This window comes from Leuciscus leuciscus, assembly GCF_965113295.1.
Source record: "Leuciscus leuciscus genome assembly, chromosome: 3".
Taxonomy (NCBI): Eukaryota; Metazoa; Chordata; class Actinopteri; order Cypriniformes; family Leuciscidae; genus Leuciscus; species Leuciscus leuciscus.
The window spans coordinates 3,003,389-3,019,810 of record NC_138727.1 but is presented as its reverse complement, the minus strand read 5'-3'; the positions used below and the strand labels follow the sequence as shown (position 1 = coordinate 3,019,810).

Below are 16,422 nucleotides of genomic sequence, written 5' to 3'. Positions count from 1 at the left end.
CACAATAATAATAACAAAATCAGACTGTATATTTCTATAATAGTTACAGTATTAGGAAATAACCACCATGTTTCTGTTACAGAAAAGGCCCCTAAACCTGCTGTGAAGTTCATATGCACAAAAGATGGGAATGCGACTCTCACATGTGACATCGGAAAAAGAGAAGATCTGACTCTATCCTGGTATAAAGAAGACAAAATGATCCAGAATGAAAAAAACCCTCAAGTGTTCTTGTCATCTACTGAAGTCCAGGAGAATAAACCGTACTCATGCGAGACACACAATCCTGTCAGCAGTAACAAAAGTGAGAGTGTTACAGTGTCATGTAAGTTCTTTTTATTTTACATGCTTTTTATTCTTGAAATTGTTAAAAATGCTCTTGTGTTTTCTGTAAGGAAACATATCTACTGTAAATCTAGAACCAGTGTTGTTTTTGGCAGCCCTTTTAGTTTTAGTCTTAGTCTTAGTCTTTTGGACGAAAATGCTTTTTAGTTTTAGTCACATTTTAGTCACTTATAAACTTGATAGTTTTAGTCAAGTTTTAGTCGACGAAAACGCAAAAAGGTTTTAGTCAAGTTTTAGTCAATTTTAGTAAAAAAAAAAAAAAAAGTAGTCTTTAACAAATTAATTTAGGTTAAAAAGTATTGGAAATGGGCTTAGGTTTGACAGGTTGTAGCAAGTGTTGCAATTCATAAAACAACAGTTAACCTTAAAACCTTTGCATAATAAACTAGACTTTCTCATTGATGGAGATGCAGTGCTGCCAAGCTGTAGGCTACTTCATTGTCGCATTGGGCAGAAACCTTTTATCCCCATATTTCAAGTTATATTTTTTCCATGAATTGATGATCTTCTAAAATGTCAGCACATTGGCTATTTTCACCAGTAATCACAGTAATAAAGGAATGGTTTACAGTTTAAACAGCAAAAAACTTTGAGCTACTACAACATTACACACAGATAAAGTGGTAACAGTGGAATCACTGTTTTACTCAAAAACTAACATTCTTACTTTGGCAATTGTGGCTTTATTATATAATTAGTTAAATAATAATTTATGTTATAATCTAAGTTATATAATAATTATATATTACTGTGTACTAATTAGCCCACTAAACTAATGCTCGGACACACTCGGGTCTCTCTCGCGCACTTTCGGTCTCGCTCGCGCAGTTCGTTTCGCTTTTGTCCAGTCCGGCGCCTCATATCGAAGATGTGTGACGAGTGACTAGCCGCAGCCGCAGGTGTGTTGTTGTTGCAAGTACACCTGGCTGCAGCCTGCAGATCGGGGCGGGGCTGCACCTGGGGCGGGGCTGCACGTGCAGCCCCGCCCATAACGCTTCTCATTGGTTAGGGGCAAAGTGATGACGTCGATCGAGGCGGGGCCGCTCCTGGGGCTTCTCGTTGGTTAGTGGCACAGTAATGGCGTCGACGCCACGGTAAACAGGAAATGCGGTTGAAAACTCATGCGCCATATCGCGCTGACAGCGCATGCGTCGTATTTGCGTTAAGTGGTGACGTCACGCGTCTTAAAAACGCTTGCGCAAATTTGAAATAATACTTTAATAAAATGATAAAGTATTAAACCAACTCTAAAGTAATAATGAAAGCAGCAAAAAGTAGTTGAGCATATATCCATAGTTTTAACTATGTCTGATCTAAGGTAAACATAAGGAATTACAGAGTATAGGCTATATATTGTGCAATATCTGTGTAGTATTTTAAAAGTTTTTTACATTCTGTTGCACTTCACTGTGTAAATTACAAAATTACTGTAAACATTAATGGCACCTTATATATTTCTTATTTTAATCATTCCTCTGTAATAGTTCTTGTTTATTTTTGTGCATTAGGTTATTATAAAACATTTATGCCAATAAAGTAGTTTTAAGTTAAACTAACTACATACAGTACATTGTCAATCTCTGTCTGTATCCCATATTATGCATGCCAACTCAAAAAACCAAACTCATACCAGTGATAACTTTTATTTCAAAACAAAAATAATTGTATAAAAGAGATATGCACACATACAGATAATCACGTACATCAACCGTACACACACAGAGACACAGACACACACACACACACACACACACACACACACACACACACACACACACACACACACACACACACACACACACACACACACACACACACACACACACGTACGTACACTCACACACGTACACACACACACACTCACACACGTACGTACACACACACACACACGTACACTCACACACGTACGTACACACACACACACATGCGTACGTACACTCACACACACACACACACACACACACACACACACACACACACACACACACACACACACACACACACACACACACACACACGTACGTGTGTGTGTGTGTGTGCGTGTGTGTGTACGTATGCGTCTATCTGTGTGTATGCGTGTGTGTATGTACGCATGTGTGTGTACGGTTGATGTACGTGATTATCTTTATGTGTGCATATACACTCACACACGTACGTATACTCACTCACACACATACGTACACACACGTACGTACTCACACACGTACGTACACTCTCACACACACACACACACACACACACACACACACACACACACACACACACACACACACACACACACACACACACACACACACACACACACACACACACACACACACGTACGTACACACACACACACACACACACGTACGTACACGTACACACACACACACGTACGTACACTCACTCACACACGTACGTACACTCACACACACACACACGTACATACGTGCGTGAGTGTACGTACGTACGTGTGTGTGTGCGTGTGTACGTATGCGTCTGTCTGTGTGTATACGTATGTGTGTGTGTGTGTACGGTTGATGTACGTGATTATCTGTATGTGTGCATGTACACTCACACACGTACGTACACTCACACACGTACGTACACTCACACACGTACGTACACTCACACACGTACGTACACTCACACACGTACGTACACTCACACACGTATGTACACTCACACGTACGTACACTCACACACGTACGTACACTTACAAACACACACGTACACTTACAAACACACACGTACATACACTCACAAACACACACACGTACGTACACTCACACACGAACGTACACTCACAAACACACACACGTACGTACACTCACAAACACACACACGTACGTACACTCACACACATGCGTACACTCACAAACACACACGTACGTACACTCACAAACACTCACACACGTACGTACACTCACACACACTCACACACGTACGTACACTCACACACACTCACACACGTACGTATTTTGTCCTCCTTTTACCTAAACTTCTTGATCTTCATCCTTCTGTAAAATCAGTCATTGTACATGCTGGGGCAAATGATGTAATGGATAGGCAGTCAGCAAAACTGTACCAAGATTTTGAGAACCTCTGTTTTAAAGCTGACTCCCTAGGTAAACAACTCATCATATCAGGTCCCATTCCATTGCCCTCTAGGGGATGTGAGTTTTTTAGCCGTCTTTTTGGATTGCACATATGGTTAAAACATTTTTGTATTGCTGCTGGTTTTAATTTCATTGGAAATTTTGATTATTTTTGGACTAGACATGATCTGTTTGGAAGAAATGGCCTTCATCCAAATAGAGAAGGAGTAAAAAAATTGACTTTTATCCTTTTAAATTACATGGCCTTTGGTATACATTGACAGTTTTTCCAGCTAGACACTCTCCCTGTGCTCTCAGATACTTTGCAATCTATAAGTTATGAATGTCCTGCTGGAAACGAAAATGAAAATCCTTTATGTCTCTGTCCATCCACTCAGTTTGTGCCATCTAATGTTAGTGTCCCAAATTGGCCTATCCCAGTAATAATAAGTGATAGGAGAAATCGAGTACATCCAGCCTATGGGGTAAATCTGGTAAATCTTCAAAGAGTAACTAAACAAACTCAGATTTCTAAAGCAGATCATATCACCATAGTGAAATTTGCTCTTTTAAATATCAGATCTTTACTTAATAAGTCCTTCTTAATCAATGATCTCATTTGTGCATATAACCTTGATTTCTTAATTCTAACCGAAACTTGGTTAGACCTAGCAAATAATGTGTCTACCCTTATTGAATCAGCCCCTCCTAATTATAATTTTCTAAGTGCCATTCGTTTTAACAAAAAAGGAGGTGGAATAGCCACAATTTTTAATTCATCTTTTGAATGCAAACAGTTATTCTTTGGCGAATTTGTTTCTTTTGAGTATTTAAGTGGAATTATTAAGGGTTCTCCTCAAATTCTGTTACTGATCATCTACAGACCACCAAAGCATTCCCCTAGAGTTTTTCTTGATGAACTAGGTGAACTATTTTCTTTTATTTGTTTAGAGTTTGACAGTGTTTTAATATCTGGGGATTTCAATTTGCATGTTGACAATCCAGATAACAACTATGTTAGTGAACTACTTTCACTGCTTAACACATTTAACCTAACTCAACATGTACAGGAAAAAACACATTCCCTTGGTCACACACTTGACCTGGTGATCACAAGGGGGATTGATATTTCTGTGACTGTAAAGGATTTAGCATTATCTGATCATTCCTGCATTTTCTTTGATGTTTCCATGTCTCCTCATAAGTCTAACACCTCTGTGATGATAGAAAAAAGAATGATTAATGATTACACCAATGCTCTTTTTGAACAAGTTTTTCATTCTAAATTTTTGAGCCACACATCAAAATCAGTAGATGATTTGATGGATCATTTTAATTCACAAATGATAGATATTATGGATGATATAGCACCATTAAAACTCAAGAAAGTTAATAGAAAACAGAAAGCCCCATGGAAGCTTAATTTAACAGTTAAGCTCTTGAAGAGAGAATGTAGGAGGACAGAAAGACAGTGGCGTAAAACCAAACTCCCAGTACACTATAATATTTACAAGGAAAAGCTTAAAAACTTCAACACTGGAACTGGTAAAGCAAGACAGTTGTTCTTTTCTAACATTATCAATCAAAATCTAAATAACGCTCGTGTTCTTTTCTCGACAGTGGAAAAACTGACAACCCACCCTCAAAAACTACCACTTGAATTCATCTCGACCATAAAGTGTAATGAGTTCGCGTTCTTTTTCAAATCCAAAATTGATCAAATCAGATTGAATATAATACATCAAAAACATACTACAATGCAATCAGAACAAACAACTACAGGAATATTAAACAGGATGGCTAATTTCAGTTTGATCGATACTGAAACACTGAATAAAACAGTACAAAGCCTCTCCTCTTCCACTTGTACACTAGATACTCTACCCACCACCTTTTTAAAATCGGTTTTTCATATTCTAGCACCAGAATTGCTTAATATTATCAATTCATCTTTACAAATGGGTACATTTCCTAAATCCCTAAAGACTGCGGTTATAAAACCACTTCTCAAAAAGAATAACTTGGATACATCCATATTAAGCAACTATAGGCCCATTTCAAACCTACCGTTTATTGGCAAAATTATTGAAAAAATTGTTTTTAATCAACTTACATCTTTTTTAAAACTTAACAACTGCCTAGACGAGTTTCAGTCAGGTTTCCGGACTCACCATAGTACAGAAACAGCTCTTGCTAAAGTCATAAGTGACATCCGACTAAATACAGACGCAGGCAAGGCATCCATCTTAGTATTACTGGACCTCAGTGCGGCTTTCGACACTGTTGACCATTACATATTGCTTCATCGACTGGAACATTGGGTTGGTTTCACCGGTGTTGTGATCAGCTGGCTAAAATCGTATCTTTGTGACAGGAGTTTTATTGTTAAAATTGGAAATTGTTCCTCAACATTAACATCTTTGACCTGTGGAGTTCCCCAGGGCTCAATTTTGGGTCCACTATTATTCAATCTATATATGCTACCACTTGGTAAAATCATAAAGAAAAATTCAATCTCTTACCATAGTTATGCTGATGATACACAAATTTATTTACCTCTAATGCCTAATGACTATACCCCCATTGAAACTCTCTGTCAGTGCATTGAAGAAATCGATACTTGGATGTCACAGAACTTTCTCCAACTTAATAAAAATAAAACTGAGGTTATCGTTTTTGGAAGAAATGAGGAAAGATGTAAAATCTCTACCCTGCTAGAAACAAAGGGCTTAATAGCAAAGGAAGTGGTAAGAAGCCTTGGTGTCCTAATAGATAATAATCTAAATTTTAATAATCACATAAAAACAATCACAAAATCAGCGTATTTTCATCTTAAAAATATTAATAAGCTTAAAAGATTCATGTCTAAGGAGGATCTTGAAAAGATCATACATGCTTTTATTTCGAGTAGGATTGATTATTGTAATGTGCTTTTAACAGGACTCCCTAAAAAGAATTTAAAACCGCTTCAAATGGTACAGAATAGTGCAGCCAGAATCCTTACTAAAACTAAAAGAATAGATCATATTACTCCAATCTTAAAGTCCTTACACTGGCTACCAATTAGATATAGGATTAATTTTAAGGCACTCTTATTAGTTTTTAAGTCAATAAAGGGGTTGGGACCAAAATATCTTTGTGATATGTTTCAACAGTATACTCAACCAAGACCCCTTAGATCACAACATAAACAGCTTCTAGTAAAACCTATTGTTAAAACAAAACAAGGGGAATCTGCTTTTAACTATTTTGGCGTTCATCTCTGGAACCAGCTTCCAGAAAACATTAAAAACGCTCCAACTATCACAATTTTTAAAACTAGATTAAAGACCAAACTTTTTTCAGATGCTTTTTACAGTTAATGTGTGAATAAATAATTATATTTATTTATTTATTTATTTGGTTGGTGTCTTATATATTGTAAAATTGTATGTAGTTTCATATTGTTGTTTTTATTTTTTACATTTTTGTGTGAAGCGCATTGCATTGCTGCTGTGTATGAAATGCGCTATACAAATAAATTTGCCTTGCCTTGCCTTGCCTACGTACACTCACACACGTACGTACACTCACACACGTACCTACACTCACACACGTACGTACACTCACACACAATCTACTCAGCCTGAAAAAAAAAAACAGTCAACCGAGCAATAGCCCTCAACCTCCTTCTCAGAATAAAGTCCCCGCAGGACTCCGCTTCGGCCATCACCCACAGACCCAGGTGGGCAGTGCTTGTATACTTCAGTGCAGTGCAAGCACAGAGTCAGCGAGTAGGGCACCCGGAACTCTTGCCTATATTGTCTGGAAAATGCACTCCAGTTCACAACACCTAATTTAGATAAAATACAGAACAAACAATATTGAATAATTTTAAAGAGAGGCATTAACATAGTACAGAGTCATACAAGGAATTTCTTTTTTATACATTTTAAACATATTATAGGAAAATGTTAGACAAGATATGCTTGAGTGTTATTGGCTTTGTCTGTAAAGTACCTAAGAGACTTACTTTGTTTAGGAACAACAAACTAGTTAAAAAAGTTTGTCAACACAAACTTTAATTTGGCTTGAGAAAGCCTATCCTAAAAGTTTGAAATAGTTTTAAAAGCTTGAAGGTTATTTTTATATATATATATATTTTTAATATATACCTTATATTTATATATATATTTATATATATTAATAACAATAATATCAAAATACATTTAATCAATGTATTCATAGGAAAAGAATATCCTACAATATATCTTTGTATATCCTAGCCTATATTTCTTCTCCTGGTTTAGTTTTGCCACTATATTTCTTTTTAAGGGCCTCTGTTGTTTTAACCTATGGTTTTAACACTATATCCTAATCCCACCAAAACCACAGACACCACGCACACCACGCAAACGCGCGCACACACACACACACACACACACACACACACACACACACACACACACACACACCACGCACGCACGCACGCACGCACGCACGCACGCACGCACAAACACACACACACACTTAGACCTACGCTGTCCTAGTTATTTGTGTGATATGATGAGTAAAGTTAGCATTACACGATCTCATTTTTACACCAAATAACATCACACTAAACGCCACTTCAGAATTAAAAATGGTAAAATAAAATGTAAATAAAATTAGAACAAAAAAAGAGTAGCTTGCCTGTAATGTACTCACCATGCAGCGATGAACATGAAAACATGCTAGAATCACGCCAGGTGCACCCCCGCCCAAATCTGCAGGCTGCAGCCAGGTGCTTCTCTGTTGTTGTGTGGAATCTGGTGCGCGGCATGGCGGCAGCCGGGTGGTGGGCGTATCCAAAACAAGGATAGGAAGCAGCAGCATTGCTGATACTTTTTTTTTTTTAGCTCAAAACAGACAGATTTCACGCAAAATAGGCAGAAATGACATGCATTGTGAACGTCAGACTTATAATCATTTTCGTTCCGTCTCGTCTCGTCTCGTCAACGAAAACTCGAAAACGTCTCGTCATGTTTTAGTCACCTTAGAGCCATTTTTAGCTAGTCATCGTCGCGTTATCGTCATAAAAAAAAGGTGCGTCAACGAAATCATTTCGTTATCGTCATCGTTGACGAAAACAACATTGTCTAGAACTTTATGGGTTTGAACAGACCTGACCTTAAATATTGATATAAAACGTCTCGGTTACATAATATGAATGGAGACGTACATCGTGGTGATCGACGAATAGTAATCTCGCTAGAGGGACTGTCACGAGGAGCATAAGTTCTGGGAACCAGGTCCGGGTGGGCCAATAGGGAGCCACAAGAAGGACCTACTCCTCGTCCTCCCTGACTTTGCACAGTGTCTGTGCAAGAAGGCTCACTGGGGGAAACACATATTTGCGAAGGCCCCGGGGCCAGCTCTCGGTCAGGGAGTCAAACAGCTGGCACTGTGAGGTCTCTGAGGAGGCAAACAGGTCTACCTGAGCCTCCCCGAACTCTCTCCAAATCAGCTGAACCACCTGGGGGTGGAGTCGCCATTCTCCCGGAAGCACAGCTCGTGATAGCTCGTTGGCCACACGGTTGAGCACACCGGGGACATACATGGCTCGACGCGACCTCAGATGCTTCTGACTCCAGAGGAGGAGATGGCGGGCGAGTTGCGACATGCGACGGGAGCGTAGACCACCTTGTCGGTTGATGTACGCAACGGTCGCAGTGTTGTCCGTACGGACCAGCACGTCTCTGCCCTGAAGCGGCCTTTTTAAGCGGCTCAGAGCGAGACATACTGCAAGCAACTCGAGGCAGTTGATGTGCCAATGCAGTTGGGGGCCCGTCCACACCCCTGACACTGCATGCCCATTGTACGTGGCACCCCAGCCGGTGGCAGAGGCATCTGTGAATACCACAGCATGCCTGGACACCTGTTCCAAGGGGACTCCTGCCCGGACTGAAGGTCTGGCGGCACACCGGTATGATTGCCACCCGGTGAGTGCCGTGATGCCACGCCCATCTTGGGACTCGGCCGAGAAGCCAGTGCTGAAGCGGTCTCATATGGAGCAGTCCAAGCGGGGTTACCGCTGCTGCTGCTGCCATATGCCCCAGGAGCCTCTGAAAGAATTTCAGTGGGACCGCCGTCCTGCCTTTGAACGTGTTCAAGCAGTTCAACACCGACTGAGCACGCTCCTCAGTGAGGCGCACTGTCTGAGTGACCGAATCCAACTCCATACCGAGAAAAGAGATCCTCTGCATGGGGGCGAGTTTGCTCTTTTCCCAGTTGACCTGAAGGCCCAGCTGGCTGAGGTGCCTGAGCACGAGGTCCCTGTGTTCGCATAACTGATCTCGACAGTGTGCCAGTATGAGCCAGTCGTCGAAATAGTTGAAAAATAAAAACAAAATAATAATAATAATAATAATAATAACGCAAAGCGCAGATACAGCCTGTGTCGAGGAAGAATCGAGACATGAAAGTACGCGTCCATCAGGTCGATCACTGCAACCAATCTCGGGGACGGATGCATTCAAAAATGCGTCTCTGCGTGAGCATTTTGAACGGTAGCTTGTGAAGGCTCCAATTCAAAAGTCGCAGATCCAAGATCGGTCGTAACCCACCACCTCATATCCTGACCTCATATCAGCTGGAGGGACCGGCTCTATCACGTCCTTCGCCAGTAGGACCGTGATCTCCGCACGCAAGACATGGGCATCGGCTGCTCTCACTGTAGTGGAGTGAATGGCCCGAAACTTGGGGGGATACCGGCCGAACTGAATCGCATAGCCGAGCCTGATGGTCCGAATGAGCCAGCGAGACAGACTGGGGAACGCTAACCAGGCTCGCAGAGACCGTACAAGCGGGACCAAAGGGACCGTAGGCGTACCTGGAGTGGGGCAGCGAGGTGGAACACAGGGGCTCAGCTCGGGAGGCTCTCTCTGGGAGGCAGCCCGTAGCGGAGTCTGAGTGTGCTGAGCAACACTTACCTGGTTCCACGGGGCAGGAGGTGCAGGAGGCGGCTTGGCTGCATTCTCGAACCGCACACTGTTGCCTGCTGGCGATAGAAGAGGCGGATGAGAGTGGTGAGGATTCTCTCCTCCCACTGCTCTCCTGGCCCTCTTCAGACCCAGGGATAGAGAAACTGCTCTTTTTTTTTCCTTTTTTTTTTTATTGTTGAGAATTTAGGTACCACTGTGCCTCCAGTGGTGGAACACTCAAAAGATTCGTTCCCCGGCCCTCCACCGGGAGAAAGCAGCTCCACCCATCTCCGGGTCACCCATCTCATGGGTGATTGTTTCACCGACCACTTAAACAGCGGCTGAGACGGGCGGTGTTATCCTCCTGCAGCGGACACAGTAGAGCAGGCTGTGCCGGAGTGTTTTTTGTTTTGTTTTTTTTGCAGGGGATGACACCCATGGTGATGAGTAGACTGAAGGGCGGCCCACGAGGCACACTGGTGGTACGTCGGGGGAAGAGCTTCAGTCTGCTGCTGACTGCGGAGAACTGCTGGGCCAATTCTCAACAGTGTCGCCGAAAAGGCCACCTTGTGAGATGGGAGCATCAAGAAAGCGTACTTTGACGACCTCTCGCACCTCTGCAAGGACAGCCAGGGGCGCTTCTGGACCACCAAGGTAGACATCGTCTGGCCGAGAACTACCAATCAACTCCGCCTCAGAACTTCCCTCATGCAATAATAGTGCCTTGGCCTCACATGCAGGGCAGAGTTGGTTCGCCAGAGGCACAGCCATCCCACCATCGAGGGTAGCGAGAGAGGTGAAAACGTATGCAGAATTTGGGACTTTTGGTGTTCCATATTTTGGCACCAATATAGCTCCATACTGCTAAGTTTTCAATGCACATCCGAGAAAGACCCAGGAAAGCATGGCTGTCAGTTCTGAATCTGATTCAGCATAAGCACACACACTATTACAGTGGGAACTCAGCATCACCCTCATTTCCAGAACGAAACAGGCCCTCTCTCCGATGCAGCAATCGACAACTGCCCTCAGCTGGAGCCCTGAATGAAACGCTAGGTTCTTCCAATTTTGAAGGACCAGCAATCCCATCCAGAAGCTGCACAACTTGTGATGCACAAGAGAGGGAGGAGCCCAAAGGAGTTGGTTCCCCGAAGGAGCAGCCCTCAGCTCTCAGATCACCCAAGCCATTCTACTGAAGTAGACCTCTCCTGGTGGCCACCAGGGAGGGCGCTACAATGGAGAATAGACAAGGAGGCCGCGCACCTAGAGTGCCGAGCGAGCGCTGGGTTGCCGTGATAACCCTCGCTGCAGCCCGGCAGCTCGCCGATCTCCGCGGTCTCCCAGTGTCGAGCAGACCTGCAGCTGTGCTTATACACACAAGCAGAGGCTGGCCAACAGCAGAGGGGACTCAAGCTTTCCCGGAGAAAGAAGAGTTGACCGGCGTGCCGACGTAGTCATGTTCCTGTGCGAAAACATGAACCACCCACGAACAAACTTGTTGTTTGATCACTTAGTAGATTAAACACTATCGAAACGCTCGGCTCCGAAGCAAAAAGCTGAAGTGCAATCGCACCAGCTGCTCGTTAAATACCCACGCTGCGAGGCTGCACAGCTGATGCAAATGATTGCACACCAATATGCATTGGCTCGTTTAGTTTCACTCTAAGTAGATTGGCCTCTCTAGTGAGATTCCTATTCGTCGATCACCATGACGTACGTCGTAGTGACCGGACGATAGGGAACATAAGATTCCTGTTTTTGCTGCTGACATACAATCGTGAATCTATGACAGTAAAACAACAATATTTTTCACATTGACTTTCCCTAAACCTAACTAAGTCCTATCTCATCTGACCTAAGTCTACCAGGGACATCTCCAATCAACGCTCTCCCTGGGCCGTCTCCAATCGACGCTCTCCCTGCGCCGTCTCCAATCGACGCTTAATAAATACCTGGGCCGTCTCCAATCGACGATCCCTAACGTCTCCAATCGATGCTTAATATATAGTCTACCTAACTAACTTGCTTCCCTAACTAGCTTTCTTCCTGCACAGGAATAATTGACAAACAGACCTTAGCAAATGTCCTTTAAATGCTTTAATCACGGCCGGAGGATCTCTCGAGCAGTTCTCAGAGAATCTCCCCCAAGAAGAAGCAAGGCTGGAGGATCCATTGAGAATCCCACCAGCTAAAAGAATACAAGATGTAACAGTTATAGACTAGGCAATTGACTGCGGATGCTATCTGGCAACAGAAGATGGATCGTCACAGAGCCTGGGTTGTGAATGAGTACACCGGAGTCATAGATTTTAGTCTGAGTGTGTGTATTCAGTAAATAACAAAACATAAACAACATAAACAAAACATAAACAACATAAACAAAGTACCTTCAATGACACATACAAAACACAATTCTACGTAAAGTTCAATTCAATGGCAGATTAATGCACTGCCAATGAATGGAAAAGAAAAACAGGAAAAGAAGGGAAAAAAATAACCCCCGACGCAATGTGTTCCACGGCCGAGACAAAGTCTGGTGAAATGTCAGTTAATTACGGATTGAGCCATAGATAATCCAAATAGGGAAAGGTTCAGTCACGGTGGATGTGTGGTTCGCTTATCCTACCACGTATAGGTCCGAGTTCTTTTGGCTCGCCATCTCGATCGGAGTCCTTAAGTTGGGACAGTCGAGAATTCAAAAATATGGAATAAGTATAATAAAGTAAAGTAACTAATCTCATGTTCTGTGATATTTTACCATAACTTGAATTTCATAGTCAACTAATCTAAATGTAGTCATTTTCAGAATCAAAACACGTACTCAAAGTTGACATTCAAAATAATAATACAAAGTGCACCTTCAAATTCCAATAAACAAAAGTATTAGTCTCCAAATTACCCAAAACACTAAAACAGAATTTGGTATTCATGAAAGGTATTGCGCAATATCAAAAAGGTAAATACGTAGCTACGTTAAAATCAATAAGCTTCAATGACCGCCAATACATGTAGCCATTTCAGCGGTAGTCACAACAGTGACAAAACACGCTCAAAACAGCAATAATGCTCTAAACTAGCAACCGTGCTAACCTATTAAATCAATGCCTTCATAATATAACAGGTAAAACGTTTACCTTTGAGATCGGAATGACTAACGCGGGTCTCCAGGCACAGCCCGACGTCTAAACAGAGTGGAATCAAACAGCTCTGGTTGGGAAGCGGCAGCAACTATAGTCAAAATAATGCTTCGGTGATCAATCACATGGCTGAACTGAACATGTTACAGTTGGAAAAAAAAGACTCACCGAGTATTCAGAGCTTGAATCGCTAAAGTTGGAGCACTTTATAGATGTGTTTGGGGACGCCGAACAGACCATGCCACAGCCACAGTGGAGACAGAGAGGAAGTGAACTCGGTGACGCATAACTTTGAGGAATTCGGGAGTTCGGGGAAAGCGCAGGAAGTGGGCCCGCCAAAATAAAAGACTTACTACATGCGGGTTACAAACAGTTTTTATAGAATAAGTAGGTATGGCAAAAATATCATGCTGCATTACAAAATTTCCCCACAATTTGATTGGTTTTCATAGACAAACCCTTCTGTTACCAGCTAAAGCAAACTTTGTTTTAATGATTACTTAATTGTTAATCACAAGGTTCAAATTTAGTCATCTGTCTAGTTTCAATTCCCATATTTGTTATTTATACACTCACACAACCAAAGTAAAAGGGGTATGGCAACACAACATACAACATTCAAAAACACAGGACAGAACGTTTTAGTACATTGTGTTTCAAAGTGTTATCATGTTAGGCCTGAAAAAGGAAGTAAGGTTAGATGTTAGAGACATGGTTAGTTTAATATACAGTTTACTGTTTTATCTATTAAAAAATCTACCACACTGTGAACTTACTGAAGATAAGTCAAAAGTTTAGAAACACTTATCTATTCATTGTAAAAAAATTATTGCAATTAGTTATCATAACTTAAAATGTATCATTGAAATAACTTCCCTAGATTGAACTTGTTGAGATAACTCAAATATCCAAGTTGTTACTTAATACAGTTTCAAATTTAAAGCTGAATATAACTTAAAATTACGGCACTACAAACACTTAAAATTTATTATTTTCTTTACAGACTTCTTTATGTACTGAAATGTACACTTTTGGTACCAATATGTAACTATGAAGGTACTATTATGCACTCTTTAGGCAAGGCCTTTTGAAAGTGTACCGCCCCAGTGACAGCTTTTGTACCTTTTTTTCTGAGAGTGTATGTATTATAGTTATAGCATTACACTCTTAAAAGTCATCATCAACCGTCGAAGTTCAATTCTAATACTCAAGAACGCAAGGACAGAGGACACATGAAAGTGGCCGGATGTGTTCTTGATATCGAGGATGCATCGAATATGGGCTGCATCCGGAGACCTAGGTCAAGTCAAGTCACCTTAATTTATATAGTGCTTTTATCAATATAGATTGTTTCAAAGCAGCTTTACAGTGATAATAGGAAATTAAAGTAACAGAGATTGTTTAGGCTTTACAGCAGCTCTAGAATAAAGTTATTGTCCAGCTAAAGTTAGTTTTGATTGATTCACTTCCTGGTTCTGGTAAGAACTCGAGCTGCTGCGTTTTGGACCAGCTGTAGTTTGTTCATTAAGCGTGCAGGGCAACCACATAGGCTTAAATGAACCTTGTGAACCTAATGAGGCTTAGAGATCAATGAACGCCTCAGGGTCATCCTTAGGACCCATCTTCGTTAGAGGCATGTGAGTGGGCAGGGCATGGGTAGATGGAGTCCCCGCAGCCTGAACCTCCTGGTCCATCCAGCTCCGGAACAGCTTGCAGTTCTGTTGAGCGTGGACAAGGACTTGAAAACGGCATTCCTGATCCTCCCGCGTGTCCACCAGCATCTGGTGTTGCTCATGATGGAGTCCCGCGAGTGAGTGGATGACGAGTCCTTTTTGGACTCGGTCTTGTCTTGGACTCTAACCTCTTTGGACTTAGTCTTGACTTGGACTCGACTAGTCCTGGTCTTGGACTCGACAAAGGTGGTCTTGACTACAGCCCTACATGAAAGTACCCTCAACTAGAGAATGAGTCCCACATATTATGCATTGATAAGCCTAGAACGCGTATCTGGTCATAAAAATGAACAGTCAACATTAATACAACAACGTTACATGATTTAGAAAGCAACACATCATACGGGGACAGAGGGGTGGTGAAATGCGGGTGCTGGGCTCTAGCTAAATCAGAAAAAATATTTATTTAGGTGGGTCGGTGGATGCGGATTCGGAAGGCTTCTGCTCCGATCCGGGCATCTATAATATTAATCAGTGTTTTTAATAAACGGAAAAAGTAATAGATTGGCCTAGATTTTGAGGCTGTCAAACTGGTAATGTACGTTAACCTATCCGTCACCGCCGGGTCTCTGCCACCTTCAGCGGCTTCCGAAGCACCTGCTTTGGTTCTGGTCTCAAGCGGAGTCGGAGACTGTGGTGGTGGGGGGGGCACTTGAACAGGTGTCTGTCACTCCAGCCGGGCTGGGGTTCTCTGTCTTGTCGTGCTGGTGCTGATGCTCAGGTTCATCTGAAATAGCAAGGCTGGATATTGTGCTAAACTCCTCTTTGTTAGCATCACCGCAGGCGCAGGCGCAGGCGCAGGCGCAGGCGCAGGCGCAGGCGCAGGCGCAGGCGCAGGCGCAGGCGCAGGCGCAGGCGCCGCAAGGCTCTTTATCTGGTCGAGACAACTTTTGAAAAAAGTGGAGATGGTTGGAATATTACTCCTTATTAAATCCTCTCTGCTATCCTTCTCCCTTTTAGCTTTCCATTTTGTGGCTCCACTGCTCCCCAATTTTTTATCCATGTTGTTTGTTTTTTCGATGTCCTCAACCCTCTTTTTTTCACACTATCTTCTACCGCCTGTCTTGCCACTATCAACAGTTTCCGCAGTAATCTGATTGTCATCATCAGACACAGCCAACACAGCCAAAAAACTGATCATGATACTTTTTTGTGTGAAAATAAATTATTGTTAAAGCGTAACTCT

The 16,422-nt window shown here is 42.2% G+C and overlaps 2 protein-coding genes and 2 long non-coding RNA genes across 8 annotated transcripts in view; 2 read left to right on the top strand and 2 right to left on the bottom strand.

Annotated features, from left to right (window-relative positions):
- LOC309494472 (T-lymphocyte surface antigen Ly-9-like) overlaps positions 1 to 16,422 on the top strand; it is an 82,716-nt gene that overhangs the window by 3,351 nt on the left and 62,943 nt on the right. For both annotated transcript variants that reach the window (XM_082163852.1, XM_082163853.1), the window contains exon 3: positions 83 to 325. In XM_082163852.1, coding sequence (XP_082019978.1) covers positions 83 to 325 — 243 coding nt within the window. The remainder of the gene's footprint in view (positions 1 to 82; positions 326 to 16,422) is intronic.
- The window catches only part of LOC309494520 (CD48 antigen-like), a 68,549-nt gene that overhangs the window by 48,203 nt on the left and 3,924 nt on the right, over positions 1 to 16,422 (top strand). The window lies entirely within an intron of this gene.
- LOC309494548 overlaps positions 1 to 16,422 on the bottom strand; it is a 42,592-nt gene that overhangs the window by 24,739 nt on the left and 1,431 nt on the right. The gene's annotated exons all lie outside the window — the stretch shown is intronic.
- Positions 282 to 16,029, bottom strand: LOC309494560. Its single transcript, XR_014204363.1, has 3 exons — positions 13,501 to 16,029; positions 8,535 to 12,640; positions 282 to 407 (listed from the first exon to the last, which is right to left on the bottom strand). It is a non-coding gene; the product is annotated as an uncharacterized lncRNA (long non-coding RNA).